The 18,683-nt window shown below is 34.9% G+C and overlaps 1 protein-coding gene across 1 annotated transcript in view; it reads right to left on the bottom strand.

The window, feature by feature from the left end:
• Positions 1-18,683, bottom strand: part of RANBP17 (RAN binding protein 17) — a 404,920-nt gene that overhangs the window by 273,030 nt on the left and 113,207 nt on the right. The window contains exon 14 of the mRNA XM_012649689.1: positions 18,348-18,483. Coding sequence (XP_012505143.1) covers positions 18,348-18,483 — 136 coding nt within the window. The remainder of the gene's footprint in view (positions 1-18,347; positions 18,484-18,683) is intronic.

The raw sequence follows: 18,683 nt of genomic DNA, 5'->3' as shown, positions 1-18,683 counted from the left end.
GTATATGTTTGAGAAAAAATATAAACACACACCCGCCCCATATATTATTAAAACGTTTAACTACTTAATATCAGGCTCTCAGGCTACACATACCTATTCTTTAAATACTAATGTGTCGTGGCTATAATAACCTAAGATTATCTTCTTATACTTACCCTACAAAAAAGAGCATAACATCTTAGTACAAGAGTGATTAATACAGAGAACGTTTAAAGAGCTGTGCAATAAATGATTTAAAATGAAATGACCCACAATATTCCTCATTTAGTTTTGTAGGACACATTTGACACTACGGGATCTCTATATTGAAGCCTAAAACCCTTTTGGGAATATTTCAATCATATTTATTTACAAACTTGTAGCTATGATGACTTTTCTTATCTTTCCAGATGATCAAGTCATCATAATATATAGTAGACGTTAAGCATTTGCTGAAGAAAAAAAACGAACATGTGGGATGGATTATTTACACAGACTGAATAGCTTCAGGGTTTCTGCAGCACAAGTAGGATAGATCCTATCTCATCCTGATTCCCTTCAAGCAAGACACTTAGAAAAATTATGAGCAAAAGAAAGAAAATACTTTCAGGAACACAGTATGAGATTCTCACTGACAGCTAGTTGACACTTAATAAAGGTAACAAATTTTTGCACCAGTATCACAGATGAACACCCTTCTAGTAAAAATTCAGAAGGTTTGCATATGATTCTATCATTGAAATGCCAAAGTTGGTGACATGCGTTCTCACATAATCTTCCTTTAAGTAACTTGGGTATTTTTAAGACGGCAGACGAAGGTTTCCCATCTGCACCTTACAAACTGGTCAATGAGGTATTTGGCAGAGTCTCTGAATTTTCAACAACAGTCATCCTTATCCTAGAAGAATTATCAAATAAATGCAAAAATCTTGCATATATCATGAACTGTGGATATAATTTAAACTTTGGAAAATCTTTTCTCAGGGAAAAGATGTATATTGCACGCCTCACGTTGATTTTTGTGTATGATTTCCACAAGATTCAATGACTATTAAAAATAATTACAGACCAATGAGAGGCAGAGATTTTAGAGCTATAAAATTTAGCAACTAAAATCTCTTTAAATTGAGAGTGCCCTTTTTGTCCCCATGTCCCAAGCATTCAGACAAGACAGTGTTCTTTAGTACTGACACCTCTTAAAAGTACATTTTAGTCACATACTACACAATATTTCATTTGTTATTCTCAGAATCACTAAAAAAAATTCAAACACCAGAAGATAAACTGGAATACATACAGAAAACTTATGCATCTCCATCAGCAAAAATTATCACTTTCTACCTCACTTTTTAAAAAAACTAATCATCAAACTATAATTACTCTAAAGAACAAGCAATAAATGTCATTTATAATCTGAGAATTCACATGGAGTAGTACTTTGTGTGTTTATCCACGGATCTCAAATTTTATAAATACTTTAAAATTTATAATCATTAAAAATAAATGGAGAAAATGAGAAGAAAATACAGATTAAAAATACTCTGTAGGTAAGCATACATTTTATCAAGTAATCACAAAGAAGCATCATCTTTGTATTCTTCCAGGGTCTAGCATAGTGCTTAGCACAAGGGAGAGAATAAATGTTTAATGAATATATGTATAAAGAATTACTTAAGTACATATAATTCACATAAGATTTGATGTCAACTGATGACATAATTAATTTGGTGTAATAAATAGTCAGTTTATTAAAAAATCTAAGTCCATATTTTTCCAATTTACACCCTACATTTCTCCAACTTACATCATAATTTCAATTACCAGTGGCTACTAAGATTTTAACTTTAGATTATTCTGCCCCAAACCTCCTAGTCTAGTACTTAATGCTCTTGAGTCAACAGTTAAACGCACTTATACTTAAAAGTATAACTTGCAAAATCCATTTGTACAGCAAAGACATTTTTAAATAAAGTAATTAGGCCTTTAGTCTGCTTTACTCAACTTTCCGTTAAGCAAGGGTATAGCATGTATTTTTGTTTAATAGTTAATGTATATTACACCCTGTATGGTGAATTAAGTGGAAAGATGTGTAGACAAATCACTTTTTTTAAAAAAGGACATATCTAAATACCGATGTATTATAAACATATTAGACTTATTATATGGCTATTAAAAGAACAAATTCCTGAGCAATAAAACAATCTAGCAGTATAAACATTAACTTGGAGTATAAGTATTAACTATTCACCAAGAAGGAAAACCTAACTAGGGCAAACTGCTATTTGTTACCTATTATGAAAACAATATGATACATTTATACAGTAGCATACGGTTGTCTAAAAGCAGGTGAAAAATAAGGTTTGAAAAGTTTTAAAACATTTAACAGAGAAAAATTCCACAAGCCATTAAGCATTATTCTCTAACAATCAAGCTTCAAAATATAATCTTAACTGCCACAGGTACTTTCCCCCTATAATCTGCACTAATATTTGATACACTGGAATGTTAAAAAGGCTTATTGTTTAAAATGTTTTAAAGCTGCTACTTATTTTTCACCAAAGTGAAAATTCTATGCATGAAACAGTTGCCCTCTGATTGAATTTCCCACTTTTCCCAAAAACTGTGTATCAAAGATACATTTTGCCAAAAATCATAATATATTCAAGTACCTAGAAACAGTAGCTAGTTTATTATTTCAACATTGTATTGCACTTACAGTTACAACAGTACATTGAAGTTACTGTTGGTATGTTTTTCTGTTTCATTATTCAAGTGGTTTCCTACTCAATTTAACAGTAACTGTTAGTAACATACCATACAGGAGGACCTAACAATTGTAGGGAGAGAATGCCATCTGCTGCTTCCTCTGTGTACTCAACAGTAGGAGAAAAGCTACTACTTTTCCATTTTTATTTTAGACAATGTGAACAATGCGCACCTACACTGTCTTAATGCAAATTCCAAGTTATCCCACAGAAAGAATACAATGTACTTATATATCACAAGCTCATGATGCTTATAAACAAGGCTTTTTTTACTCAGGTACTAACAGCCACAAAAGTCAAAAGGAAAGGCTTACATACCTGGCCTTAAAAAATTATTTCGTATTTATGAATTACTACAATATGCTATTTAAAAACGTGATTTATACATAATGTATCATTCAAACAGGACACTTTAAAGAATGAAAGGTGAAGCTATTAACTAAAGATTTTGGCAGGACAACAAGTGTGAGCTGGGCAAATTGTAAGCAAATCTGGATGTATGGTCACCCTATTTATAAATTACTATCCTGCTTGCACTTCCTCTGGCTTCATAACTTTCCCAATGCCTTGAGAACCTTCCTGAAAAGCAATGTGGACATTTTTAGGAAATTGCTAGATTCAGTAGAATGAAGGCCAAAAAAAAAAAAAGTGGGAAACTAGCATGGATGTACACCCCCACCGAAGGCGTTACCTCAATACAGACTGCTTTTTTTTTAACTTCACTTTGTTATACCATTTGAATCCTTTGATACTAATAAATATCTTCTTTAGAAGGGAAAGTACTTTCTAAGAGAATTCATTTATACATTAGCATGACATCCTTTAATTGGAATGCTTTCCAGTTGACATCTGGCAGATGCTAGCACTTGGAAAGAAAGCAAATTTGGGCCATGGCAGGGGTGTGTGTTTTGCTTTATGTCTGAGTGGAGATACACATCATTTTGGAAGATGAAATCTCTTTGGTGGTGAAACACTGGATAGGATATCAAAACAAGGAGTGAAGAAAGGGAGAGAAAAATCTGTAAGACTAACTTGTCTATTTCAAAATTTAAATCCAAAGAGGGAAAGGCAACTTGCTTCTTCCTCAATTTCTGGTACCCTGTTTTGGGAGGCCAAAATCCAGGCAAATTCTATTTACATATTATGCTTTATCAGTATCACTGATTAAATAGCTCTTTGTGAATCTATTTTTAAAGGAAAATGCTTTCCAAGATCTAAACAACCACATTTTTACTAACTGTTGGAATTTCACTCACCAGTGAGCTTTTGTAACTGACCAGACAAAATTGACGGTTATGGTAGGGTTAGCTTGAATAAATAAAGGGAGGTAAGAACAAAGTTCAAAACTTCAAACTTTTGGCAGATATTTAGAAGCCAAGGGGTAGGAGGTGTGTGTGTCTCTGTGTGTGTGTATGTGTGTGTGTGTTTAAAAGGGCTCTTTATCTACTTTTACAACTGAAAATCCAATATTAATTGTACTAAAAATAAAAATCCGAGTTTTTCTACTAAAAAGTAGAAATGGACATCTAATATAAAAATGTAATATTTAAAACTTCTCTCAATAACCTGACATAATTTATAATTACAGTAAATGATGGCACATAACATATAATAAAATAAAGAAAAGCACTAGTCACTTTTACCAGAGAACAATAGATACAAAAATAAAGAAATACTGTAAAATTCTGATATGATATAAGAATTATATTTAGATGACTTTTAATGTTTTAAATTGTATCCTAATAATTTAAATAGAGGATCTATTTACATATATAGTTTAACTATTGGCTACACTTTAAAAAAACAATTATTTTTTTAAGAGAAACAGTCTTGCTCTGTTGCCCAGGCTAGAGTGTGATGGTATAATCATAGCTCACTGCAGCCTCAAACTCCTAGGCACAAGCAATCCTCCCACCTCAGCCACCCGAGTAGCTAGGACTACAGGTGTGTGCCACCATGCCCAGCTAATTTTTCTTTCTTTCTTTTTGTAGAGACAGTGTTAGGTTTAAAGAATTCACCCTCCCCAAACTTCCATCTAAACCTCCTATAGAACGCACCCCTCTCCCCTTCCTAGGGGTATATTAGGCACATAGCCTTTGCCAGACCCCCAGGGAGATACAGGAATGAAATGCGAAAGGGGAACTTACTTTCTTTATCCCTCCCAGTTGTTCCCTAGGGAGATAAAGGAAGGGAATGCAAGAGGGGAATTTACTTTCCTTATCCCTCCTGGTTGTTTGAAAAGAATTTATTTACTTCTCCCAGAAAAACTCTATAAAACCCAAGGCTCTCCCCTTTTCTCTCATGGACACCTTTTTCAGCATCCACCCATCTGCACCCAGATGCTCAAAATAAACATTTGCTATACATGCGGCTTCATGTGTCTCTCTCTTCGCTCTGGACCTAACAGACAGGGTCTTGCTATATTGCCCAGGCTGGTCTAGAACTTCTGGCCTCAAGTGATCCTCCCATCTCAGCTTCCCAAAGCACTAAGATTACAGGCGTGAGCTACCATGCCCAGCCTTAGCTACACTTCTGATTAGCATATTTTATTCCATGAGTGTGCTGCATTACTATAATTAGATGTTACTAAACACCTAAGTGGTTTATTTATGTATCTCAGAAAGAATCCACACAACTAGATGACAAATTGGTCAGTTTGCAGAGGCCTGAATTTGCTATACCTTCTTGACTGGAGTTCTGGTGCTCTGAACACAAGGTAGGCTACATATGACTGCTATGTGTCTCCTTTCCCAGGCTTCCCACTCTTAAAAAAAATCCTTTTCCTTACATCAGTTATGTATTCATTCACTAAACAAACATTTGCTGAGAATTTACTAACATTAGCCTCTGCAATGGTCACTGAGGATACTGCCTTAGCTATACACATCTGTGAACTCAAATAAAATCTTAAGGCTTCTCCCACCCACTGGCTGTCTGAATGGACCCCCTCTTGGCCAAGGGGATATCCTAAAACTAAACTGCCTGCCAGGAGGAGGGAGGTCAGACATGCCTCATCATGCCCCCTCCCTTCTTGGAGATATCCTTTGTAACCCATTAACAGGCCTAAGGGTATGTAAGATAAACCTGCAGGTCCTCAACTTACACAACAAATATATGGGTGGCTTGTCTGATTAACAGAGCTTCTCATCTTAAAACATTCCAAGCATTTAGACAAAGCTTCATGTCTTTAACCAATTACAAGTCAAAGAATTTTTAAACCCACCTATAACCTGTCAGCCCCCCCACCCTTCGAGATGGCCCACCTTTTCGGGCCAAACCAACGTATGCCTTCCACGTATTGATTTATGACCCTACCTGTAATCCCTGTCTCCCTGAAATGTATAAAACCAAACTGTAACCCAACCACAGCAAGTCCACTTGCTCAAGGCTTCTTGGGTGTGGCTCTAGGTCATGGTCCTCAAATTGGGCTCAGAATAAATCCCCTTAAAATTATTTTACAGAGTTTGGCTTCTTTTCTGTTGATACACCTTCAATTTCTTTGCACATTCTGTTCCTATTTCCTAGAACACCACTTTCCTTCTTCTCCAGCAGCTTCAACTAATTCTTCTGGATTTCATTCAGAAATCTCCCCTCCTAGAAGCTTTTTCTGATTCCCAAAATCTGGGCTAACTACCCTGACCCTTGTGCTTCCATGACACCAAATACTTACCATTATCATTGCATGTATAAAACTATATGTAATTCTCCAAATTAATTTGTATGTCTATTAAAATTATACACATACACCATTTAAAAAGTAAAACAGTAATTACAAAAATCTACTATACTCTGACATACTTCTTCCCACATCTGATTCCAACAGTCAACACACTTTCGACTTTTAGCTGTTACTTTTACTATTTTCATTCTTCTAAATACATGCCAACACAGCTATTTTTTCATTTTTGAATTTCTGACATTATCTTTTGACTCTCTAACATATATTTATGACAAAGTACCTATTATTCACAACTAAGCTACATAGTACTACCATTACATTTTCTTTCCTGTACAAATATTTAGTCTGGCTTCCTTTTCATCTACCTAAGTTTCTAAGTGTTTCTATATTAACTAAATGATCCACAAACACTATTCCAGACTTGTAAAACTGAACTCATCTCAACCTGGTCCAACACACCAGGTAATCTAGCAGTTGAAAAGAAAAGAAAAGAGGAAAGGAAAAGATTAAAGAAAAGAAAAGAAAAAAGAAAAGAAAAGGAAAAAAAAAGAAAAGAAAAAACACTGCAATCTCCCACCTGCTCCAGTTTGAAGTGGTTACTCTCTGTGCCTGAGGCACAGCTATCACCTTACAGCTTCCCTTAGCCTCTCTGTGTTAGATCCCCTGATTCTCAGATCCCACAGCTTTCTTTCTTCCTCTTTCTGGGTGTACGTTCTTAATAGGGCGGAACACAGCCTCTAACAACTTCCTGGGTAAAGGATGTAACGGAGTAAAGATTGAGGCTCTGAGGGAAAATGTCTTTAATCTACCTTCATATTTGTTTAAGTTTTAAACTGGATATAAAACTTAAAGTTGGAATTCATTTTTATTGCTAGTATTGTAATTCTATTTCTAGTATTGCAATTCAGAAGGGCAACATAATTTTCATTCCTAGTCCTTTGAATGTGACCTCTTTTCTGTCTGAAAGTTTTGGGGATCTTCTCTTTTTCCCTTCCTGATGGTGTGGATTTTCAATGACGTATCTTGATATAGATCATCTTTCACTGCATAGTCCTTTTGAATATGGAACCTCTTATCTTTCATTACAGGAAAATTTCTAATATTCTTTCATTTTCTCTTACTGGAACTCTCATTAATTGAATATTGGACCTCCTGGATTGTCTAATTTTCTTATTTTTCTCTCCTATCATCCATTTTTAACTTTCTGTTCTGTGTGATATCTACTACTTTATCTTCCAAACCTACAAGTTTTAATTTCTACTATCATATTTTAATTCGAAAGAGCTCTTTCTTCTCTGAATCATCCTTTCAATAGAAAATTATTCTTGTTTCATGATTGCAATATTAATTTTATTTTCCTCCAATTTCCTATTATCTGTTTGTTTTTCTTTCTGGTTTTCATATAAGAAACTTTCTCCAAAAGGCTGGCAGTTGTCAACTATTTTATCAGAATGAGTCACTCAAGACTGAATAGAAGCTCTTTGTTCACTACCGGGCTTCTCATTCAGTAAACTTCATTGTAAGGTCATAAGAAGTTAGGATGATTTTTAAATTGAGCATCCCATATATCTGTATCTATAGGTCTCTCTCTTAAATAAGTTTATTGATGAACCAAAGTATTTCACCAATCTATTGCTTTGGGGTTTTAAGCTGTGCTAACCGTTTATGACAGCCGCAAGTTGCAAACTGTCTATTTTTTTACTCCACTGTCTCATTCTAATCCCCAGTGTTCAAACTTCTGAAAAAAAAAAAAAAAAAAAAAACTTCCTGTCTCCTGCAAGAACTTTGGAGAGGGGGAACTCCAGCTGTGCTGAGGTAGGTAGGGGTTCTGGGAATCTAATCAATCCTAATATACACTTTAAATCAGTTAACGTATTTTAAGCCACATCCTGTACCCTAGCATTCAAACTTATCTGGTGTCTCCAACTTCTGAGCTTTTCCAGGGTTCTTAGTACAAATCACCTGGCTAACTATTGGCTTTCTTCACTGCAAGAATTTAAGGTTCAGCTCTCTCAGGTACATTCACACTGATACCACTTAAATATCTTGTTGCTAACTTCAAGTCTTTAATCTTCTAACATCTCTATTTTTTTCTTTGCAAATAAGTTTCTTTTTATTCCTCTACTGTCATTAGAGTTTCAAGAGGAAAGGAAGATAATTCATGCACTTAAAGTGTACAATTCAATGGTTTTTAGTATATTCAGATATGTATAACCATCACCACAATCAATCTTAGAATACTTCAATACAACAAAAAGAAAACCCATATGGTTTACCCATGACTACTCAATCTCCAATAACACAGCCTTAGTCATCCAATAATCTACTTAAATGTGAATATCCAATTTGCTATATTTAACTAGAGTTCTAATAATTATTTGTAAGTTAAATATTTCAAATATTAAAAAGGCATAAAATATAAGAAATACTCATGCACACCCACCATGAAGATTAAGAAAATATTAAAGACATGCTGAGTATGCCTTCTTCCTTAATCCCATTCGTCTTCTCAACCGGAGATAACATTATCCTGAATTTAGTGTTTACCAATCCCATGTACGTCTTCCCATTTTTACTATAGATAGAATTCATGAGCATATAATATTCTTAACATATTTGACATAGGGAGTATCAGATGTATCCTTGTACAACTTTTTTCATACATTTTGGAGGCTTTTTTAGATTTATTCAAAAATGAACACAGTTTTAGATCATTCATTTTCACTGTTATACAGAACAGCACTATATAACTATACCACGATTTATCCATTCTTCTGTTGATGGGCAAGTTTCCCCTTTTTTTCACAGTTACACATGAGGCTTCTATGGATAATCTTTTGTAAAAATATTTTATTGAGGCAGAATAAAAAGTCCATAATCATGAGTTCAGTGAAATCTTTACATATGTATGTATTCATGTAAGTAAGCTCCACCAAGATAAAATATTCCAAGCTCTCCAAATGGCTCCCTTGTTTACTTTCCCAGTCAGTGTACTCTACCCACCCACAGGGTAACCACCATTGTGACTTCCATTACCATAAATTAGTATTTACTGTCCTTGAATTTACTGTCATTGTCATTAGTATTTACTGTCATTTACTGTCATTGGCAAGTGAAATCATAAAATATGTCCACTTTTAATGTCTGACTTTTCCATTCATCATCATGGCTAAATTATTATAAATTTATCATCATAAATTCATCCGAATTTTTGCATGTAGTATAGTTTTTTTTTCCCTTAAGTTGTTGTATTCCACAGGAATAGAATTACTGGATCATATAGTAACTCTATGTTTGACCTTTTGAAGAACTGCCAAACTGTTTTTCAAATTGGTTGTGCCATTTTACATTCCCTCTAGCAGTGTACAAGGATTCCTATTCCCCCAGATTCTCATCAACACTTGTTACTGTCTTTTTGATTATATCCATGCTAGTGAGCATGAAGTTGTATCTCATTGTAATATTGACATGAATTTCCTGGAAAACTAATGATACTGAACATCTTTTGATGTGTTTATTGGTCATTCATATAGCTTCTTTGGGGAATTGTCTATTTAGATCTTGTGCCCATTTTAAAAATTGAGTTATCTTTTTTATTATTGAGTTCTAAGAGTTCTTTATATATTCTAGATGTAAGTCCCTTATCAAATATATGATTTGCCAATGTCTTCTCCCATTTTTGTGGGTTGTGTTTTCATTTTCTTGATGGTATCCTTTGAAGTACAAAATTTTTTCATTTTGATGAAGTACAATGTATCTATTGTTTCATTTAGTTGCTTGAGCTTTCAGTGTCATATCTAAGAAACCAATGCCCAATCCAAAGTCATAAAGACTTACTCTATGTTTTAAGAGTTTTATGTTATTAATTCTTACACTTAGATCTGATTCAATTTTACTTAATTTTTTTTTTTTTTGAGACAGAGTCTCACTGTGTTGTCCAGTCTAGAGTGAGTGCTGTGGCGTCAGCCTAGCTCACAGCAACCTCAAACTCCTGGGCTCAAGCGATCCTCCTGCCTCAGCCTCCCAAGTAGCTGGGATTACAGGCATGCGCCACCATGCCCAGCTAATTTTTTGTATATATTTTTAGTTGTCTGATTAATTTCTTTCTATTTTTAGTAGAGACGGGGTCTCGCTCTTGCTCAGGCTGGTTTCGAACTCCTGAGCTCAAACAATCCGCCCCTCGGCCTCCCAGAGTGCTAGGATTACAGGCGTGAGCCACCGCGCCTGGCCCAATTTTACTTAATTTTGTGTATGGTGTGAGACAGGAGTCCAACTTTATTCTTTTACATGTAGATATCCAGCTGTCATTTGTTGAGACTATTCTTTTTCCATGAATTGTCTTGACGCCCTTATCGAAAATCAACTGACTGCAAATGTATTCTCAATTGTTTCATTCATCTATATTTCTATTCTTATTATGCTAGTATCACACTGTCTTGATTACTACTGCTTTGTAGTAACTTTTGCAACTGGGAAGTGTGCATCTTCCAATTTCATTCTTTTTCAAGATTGTTTTGGCTATTCTGGGTCCTTTTTAATTTCCTATGAATTTTAGGATAAGCTTGCCAATTCCTGCGAAGACAGCTAAGATTTTGGGAGAGACTACATTGAATCTGTAGATCAATTCTGAGAGTATTACAATCTTAATAATATTAAGTCTTCTGACCCATGACCATGAGATATATCTTTCCAGTTATTACATCCCCCTTAATTTGTTCCAACGATATTTTGCACTTTTCAGATTATAAGTTTTATAATTTTGTTAAATTTATTCCTATTTAATTCTTTTTGGTGCTATTATAAATGTAATGTTTTGTTCATTTCATTTTTGGATTTTTCATTGTAAGTGCACAGAAATTCAGCTATAGAGAACAGCAACTGGAGAGCTTCTTAAAGAATACCTTTATTCAGTTATGCTAAACAGAATGTTGATAGAAATATAGACAGTAAAGGCCATTCTGATGAGGTCTCAGATGGAAATGAGGAACAAGTTACTGGAAACTAAAGGAAAGGTGATCCTTGTTACAAAGTGGCAAAGAACCTGGTTGTCCAAAGAACCTGGTTGTGTTTGTGTCCTCCTGTTTTGTAGAAGGTAGAACTAGTAAGCGATGATACAGGGTATCTGGCTGAAGAAAGTTCTAAGCAAAGTGGCAACTTGGCTTCCCTTGAATGCTTATAATAAAATGTGAGAAGAAAGAAATGATTTAAAGACAAAATTTATAATCAAAAGGAAAGAGACTTCAAGATTTGGAAAATTCTCAGTCTGTCAATATTGTAGAAAAAGAGAAAGTGTGCTCGGTAGAGAACATCAAGGGTGTGTCCAAGTAATCATCTGATAAGCAGATCAGTATGGACTGGCCAGATGTTATTTTTCAAGACCAAGGAAGAAAGACCCTGAAGACGTATCAGAGATCCTTGGGGATGCCATTCTCATCACAGTCCAAAATGCAGGGGCCTGAGAAATGGGATGATTTGAAAAGAAAGGTTGTAGGTACCGACAGGAGCTCAGCACTCGCTGACTGGCCCTGCCTCAATGCTCCATCGCCACTTTCTGGTTTGGTGCTCCTTGGCCACCCCACATGTGGCTCTAATGAACCCACTTTAAGCCTGGGACGTAGTGGCCACACCTCTAAAAGGCACAGGTGGTAAACCTTGGTGGCATCTGTGCGATGCCAGTTCCAACAGCTTGCAGGGTACTCAGGCCATGGGGGTATGGTTATCTCCATTTCCAACGATGGAGCTGCCTGGAGTCTCAGGTGTACAACTCAGGCAGAGGGCTGCTGTGAGGACAGGGCCACCATAAAGAGTCCCCTCTATGGTTATGCCTAGCAGAATTGTGGGAGCAGGGCCACCCCCAGGACCCTTGACTGAGAGAGCCACCAGTGTGTGATTCTAGCCTGGGGGAGCTGCAAGTACCCCAATTACAACATGTGAGAAGGATGGCATGTCCTGAATCCAGGAAAGCCATGGGAGCAGGACCACCAAGATCCTTGGGGGCCCATCCCTACCCCAGTGTGTCTAGAAGACAGGACATTAGCTCAAAGAAGACTATTCTGGAACCCTAAGATTTAATGTTGCACTTTTAAGTTTTAGACTTGCTCAGGACCTGTCACTTCTTCCTTCTTTCCTGTTTAACCCTTTTGGAATGGGAATGTCTGTCCCATGCCCGTCTCACCATTGTATTTTAGAAGCACACAATTTGTTTAATTTCACAGGCTCACAACTGGAAGGGTAATTCGCCTCAGAATGAATTGCACATTGAGTTTCAACCATATCTCATTTAGATGATACTTCAATGAGACTCTGGACTTTTAGACTTTTGAATTAATGCTAGAATAAATTAAGACTTTTGGGACTAACAGAATAGAGTGATGTATTTCACATGTGAGAAGAACAGGCATTTTGTAGGGTTGGGGAGAAATGTTATGATCTGAATGTTTGTGTTCCCCTCAAAATTATATGTTGAAACCTAATCCCCAGTGTGATGGTATTAATAGGTAGGGCCTTGGGAAGGTGATTAGGACATGAGGGCAGAGACCTCATGAATGGGATTAGTGCCCTTATAAGAGGCCTGAGAGAACTGTTTGCCCTTGCCACCATGTGAGGACACAGAAAGAGGGTACCATCTATGAACCAGGAAAAGGTCCCTCACCAGACATAGAATCTGCCAGTGCCTTGGTCTTGAATTTCCCAGCCTCCAGAACTGTAAGTAATAAATGTCATTTGTGGTATATTTTTTTATAACAGCCCAGAGGACTAATACGTTTATTGGCCATTGTGATTCCCTCTTTTGTGAATTGTTTATTCATATATTTTGCCATTTCGCTACCATGTTGTTTTTCTCTTACAGAGAAACAGAAATTGTTTCTGAACTGACTATTGGTTCTCTTTAACTTACATGCATTGTGAATGTATTTCCAGCCTATGGCTTTTCTTTTTTACTTTGTTTATTGTGTTTTGTGATCCACAGGAGTCTTTACTTTTATTATGGGTAAAATTTATCAACTTCTTTGTTTAGAGTTTGGGCTTCTTATGTCTTAGAAAATTCTTCCCTATTCCTAAATCATAAAGATAATCTGCTTTTCACATTTTGAGTTCTCTAACCTACTTGGAATTGATTTTTGCATGATTTCAAGTTACAATCCAAATTTTCACATACAGATAATCAAAAGTCCCAGTAGCACATCTTTAACAGTGTATCTCATCCTTATTTCATCATTTACTGTTTTAATGCATAAATGGATAAATTTTATAATTTTTAAATTTGCCCATGTTCTTCTTTAATTAAAAAGGGAGATTGGCCATCCTATTTGCCTTTGTATCCCTGGCCTTAAAACATAGTAGTTCTTTAGTAATAGTCATTGAATAGTCATTGAATGCTGAGTACGAACAGGTAAAAAGAAAACAGGCAGCAGCACATACAAATCATGCCACAGAAAAGAATCAAGTGTCAAAAGAAAAGGCTGCAAGGGTCGGCAAAGTTTGATCATAAGGAGAAATTTATTTTGTAAATAATGAGAAATGAGTAAATTTAAGCAGAAAAATTACACAGGAAGAAATGTGTTTCCTAAAGATTAGCAAAACTTAAAGTCTGACAAAAACAAGTATTATGACAATATAGAGCAATAGAAGCAGACACTCACCCTGCTGGTGAAGGGAAAATAAACTGTTATAACACCAAGGAGGGAAACTTGATAACAACTTGTAGAGCTGAAGATATGTACATTCTATAGCCTAGCAATTCCATGTCTACTATTTATCTCCACAGAACTCTTACACATTCATGAGGAGACAGGTATAAAAATATTTACTGAGGCATTGTATGTTAAAATTGAAAAACTGGAAACAATCTAACATATATCAACAGGAAAAAAAATGAATATATAATGGCACAGTAATACACTGTAATACCATTCGATAATTAAAATAATTAGAAATATATGTGTTATCATGAACAAATCTCTAAGACAATACTGAACAAAAAAGGCAAGTTCCTAAAGATCCAAACTGCATAATACTTATATAAAGTAAATAGTTCTATGTTTTGTTTACAAATATACAGAAATGTGGATAAAGAACCAAATCATGTATGAAAATAACACTAAATTCAGGATAGTAGTTACTTTTGGGCAAGAAGTGCAAGGAACAGAATCAAAGCATCAATAGGATTATTAATGTTTAATTCAAAAACATAGAGATCTGAAGCAAATACAGCAAAACATTAAGAATTGACAAAGCTGGATTACGGGCGTTTGAGTGTTCATTACATTATTCTCTCTGGTTTTCTAACGAAGAAAAGATTACTCTGATGGCAGTAAGGAAAATGGACTGGAGTAGGGAGAAGTAAAATGGAAACAAAGAAGGCAATTATAATACTTTTGAAATCTACTGAGAAATGACAAGCAGTGACAATGAGGCTAAAAAAGGAACGGGAGAGAGGAGTAGACCTGAGAGATATTTAGAAAACAAAATCAGCAGGATTAGGTGGCAGATCAGATACAAGATGTAAGTGTAAAGGGGAAATCCTAGGTTCAATGTCATTCTTTCTGAAAATAGGAAAGTAAGAAAAGAGGGTTTTAAAAAGACAGTGAGATCCTTTTTGGAATTTGTTAAGTTTGAAGGACCCATTCAATACAAAGATTCAATAGAATGCAATATGCAAAGTGGTTATAGCACAGGCTCTGGAATCAGTTGTCCTGGGTTCAAATTCACTTAAACACATTAATTAACCACTCCAAGCCTCAGTTTCCATGTCTATAAAAAGGGAGGATGTTAATAAAATCATTATTCTCATAGCATTTTTGTAAGAATGAAATTAGAAAATGCCTCTCAAGTTCTGATCAAAGTATTCAACACAAACATTACTCAATAAATGCAACAGCTACTATCGATGAACACTTGTTTCTCATAGTACTCACTTCTATCACATACATCACTTAGAACTCTTCAGTGATTCCACTTTTGTTCCTGGAGCACTGATTTCCATAAATTATATTCTGTTGTATGGACAGGTTTTTATAAAGTTTTCAAGATGCTTGACATTATACCTTATTTAGAACTGCTGAATAATTTCACTTGTCAGCATCATTTTCCAACTAAAGAATATACCCTTTTTCATTGGAAAGTATTATGCATGAGATTTAGGCCTAATTCCTAAGAATTCTACTACATACATACATTCACAAGTAGAAAGCTTAAAAACAATATGCCAGACCCTTGGGATTGATAACAATAAACAAGGCAGAAACTGCACTAACCAAATTAGACTCTATACATGTCTTACCAACAAATAATTACAATGGAGTGTGAGAAATGTTAAAATACAGGACAAACGGGTACTACAGAACACAGACAAAAGGAATTCTCTCAGAATTTGAGAGTTAAGTAGGGAATCCTAAAGGATGGGGTCATCTCAATATGAGGGATAAGTTGTTAGTGGAATAAGGCACAAAGGTGAAAGTAGGATTTTAAAAAATAGTGTCTGAAGCAAAACGTTTTCTTCTAACACTTAGAACTGACAGAGCACAGCCTGCTGAGGAAGCTAACAAAAGTTTGGCACACATAAAGCATGCAGTGTAAGTATAGAATACTGGAGCATGAAGCTGGTGACATGCAGAAAAGAGACCGGGAGGAACCCTGTAAGTCATACTCTACGTGATACAATTCAATGAGATAATGCTTAAAAGCGCTTAGCACAGTTCCTGGTACAAAATAAGCATACACTAATTGTTAAACATTATTCACTTACTACTAGCTAATACTCTCCCCGTACTAGGCAGGAGGATCGCTTAAGACCAGGAGTTTGAGGCTGTAACGAACCATGGTCCTGCCACTGTTCTCCATCCTGGGCAACAGAGCAAAACACTCTCACACACTCTCACACACACACACACACTCACTCTCTCTCTCTCTCTCTCACTCTCTCTCTCTCTCTCTCTCTCACACACACACACACACACACAAATATTCTAACATTTTTGTCACAATTTGGATTCAAACAATACACCCACCAAGAAATATTTTCCACCAATATTTTACTTAGTTGGTTGCCAGAAAAAAAAGTAAATATGGTACTTACTAAACATCTTAAAGAATCTGTTCTTTCTGTAAAATGGGCACAGTAATACCAACCTTGTAGGTCTACTATAATGAATAAAGTGAGTGTGAAGAGTTCTTCGAAAAGTGACCCCCAGAAATGGTTCCAAGACAGACAGACCAGCAGACAAATCAGAGAAATAGAAAAGCTGGAAGCTTTAGCTTCACTTTGGGGTTATGCGATAGGAATGCCTTAGAAATAAAGTCATTTTAGGACCAACTCCCTTTGGTGATGGGGTAAGATGTATGCACCAAAACTATTAAAGTTATAATAAAATGAATCAATACCATTCTGATGATGTGTTTACTTTTTTGTAATATGCATGCTTTTCCAAAAAATAAAACCTAGTCTTCTGTAATTTTCTTTTTTCAAAATAACCCTGTATTAAAAGTTTTATATATATGTGTGTGTGTGTGTGTATATATATATATAAAAAAAACTTCCAAAATCCCATTTCACTTTACATATTTCTTTCCAAGTACTTTAAAAACAATAATTAGAAGGCTTTTCTACTCCACATCATACTGTTCTAAGACTCAAACCCAATGGATATTGGATTAGTAGTACTCACTTTTGCAAAAGCAAAATAACAAAATCTCTGGGTATATTAGTCAATTTATCATAATTAGATTTACATCCAACCTTCAAGAAGCATATCTGGGATTTAAAAAGAGGTCCCCTGTAAAAATTTTAGAGCATGTAATTTTTGTCTGATTCTAAATTCTCTGACAACCTAAAACATTTATTAATACTTCTAGTCCCTCCTTTTGCTTACAAATGAATCTTATTCAATGGCAGCTAAATTCTAAGAAGATTTTATTGACATTAATCCTAAACGTCAATAAAATATCACAATACTTTCATAAGGGAAGCATCAAGCTGCCATCACTTCCTTAACAAGTGAAGAAAATTCTACCTGGAATAAACTAAAAGATGATCTTAAAACCAAACAGATATTTTTTCACCCTACTATACAATTATTATTACCAGAAAATCATAAGTGAACTGAACGTTAAGTTAAATTTCCTAAGATTAAAAAACTCAATTGAGTATAAAAAGCTTACTTGAGAATTTTCAAATATGGAATCCTTCAGCATTACTAAAATTATAAATTCAAAGGAGATAAGAATATCCTCAGGACTTCTTACAGAGAAGGTTTTGGAAAGTTATTATTACAGAAAGAAGAAAAAAAAAATCTCATGAATCTTAGTGTCACAAGTACTACTAAATATCTGCTTAGGGTTCACATAAATGCCCTCAATAATTCCTCATTATACCTCAAGATCAAATCATTTAAATTTGCTGATGCTAAACATCAATTATTATACTATGAGCATTCCCTACAATAAGGTTATTTAACTGCTGCCTCTTAAGGACACATTCTCCTAGTCCTCATTATTTAATAAGTAAAAATGCCAAGGAATGAGTGAATTATACTGGAAATCATATAAATAAGTGTCAAAAAAAAAAATCCCAGAACTACTAAAAGTTCTAAGCTACTAAAAGAGCAAATTTTATGTTTTTAGTCTTGAAATACAATACGATAAAGCAAAATCCATTAGTGTTTAAAATAACTATTTAATGACTATCCATGACAAAATATTTACTACCTCTCTGCCAATCAGTCTTCAAAGAAAATAGCAAATCTAGGTATAGAACAAGCAAATTAATCACACTGCATTTTAATACCAATTCATCAACTGATTTCAATTGATAAAATACACTTCTTATGTAGAAATTTCTCAAATATATCATTCAGCTTAAGGCTTTTAAGCATACATCTTTCTTCTATTCCAGTAACATTTTTAAAAATCTCTAGTAAACCTACCTTTGAGGTTCTTTGAAGTTGATCACCAACATATGTTTTACGAAATTGATCCAAGAACCACAAAATTGCAAGCTCTATCTTCTCATTAGAACACTGAGGCAATCCAGAATCCATTAAAGATATGAGCTGAAAAACTCTTTTCATGAAAGAAAGAAACAGGCTTCAGTACAAAATCTTAGAGAAACAACATTAAAACATTTATCATAAATGCAATATAATATGTAATCACTGTAAAAAGTGGGGAAATACAAAAGCATATACAAAAACTATTTTTTAAAGCATCTGAAATCCTAACACTGAGAGATAACTACAATTTGGTCTAACTCCTTCTAGCCT

Source organism: Propithecus coquereli, unplaced genomic scaffold (genome assembly GCF_000956105.1).
Source record: "Propithecus coquereli isolate 6110/MARCELLA unplaced genomic scaffold, Pcoq_1.0 Scaffold301, whole genome shotgun sequence".
Classification (NCBI taxonomy): Eukaryota; Metazoa; Chordata; class Mammalia; order Primates; family Indriidae; genus Propithecus; species Propithecus coquereli.
The sequence above is the reverse complement of the archived record's forward strand: the minus strand, read 5'-3'. Positions and strand labels throughout refer to the sequence as shown.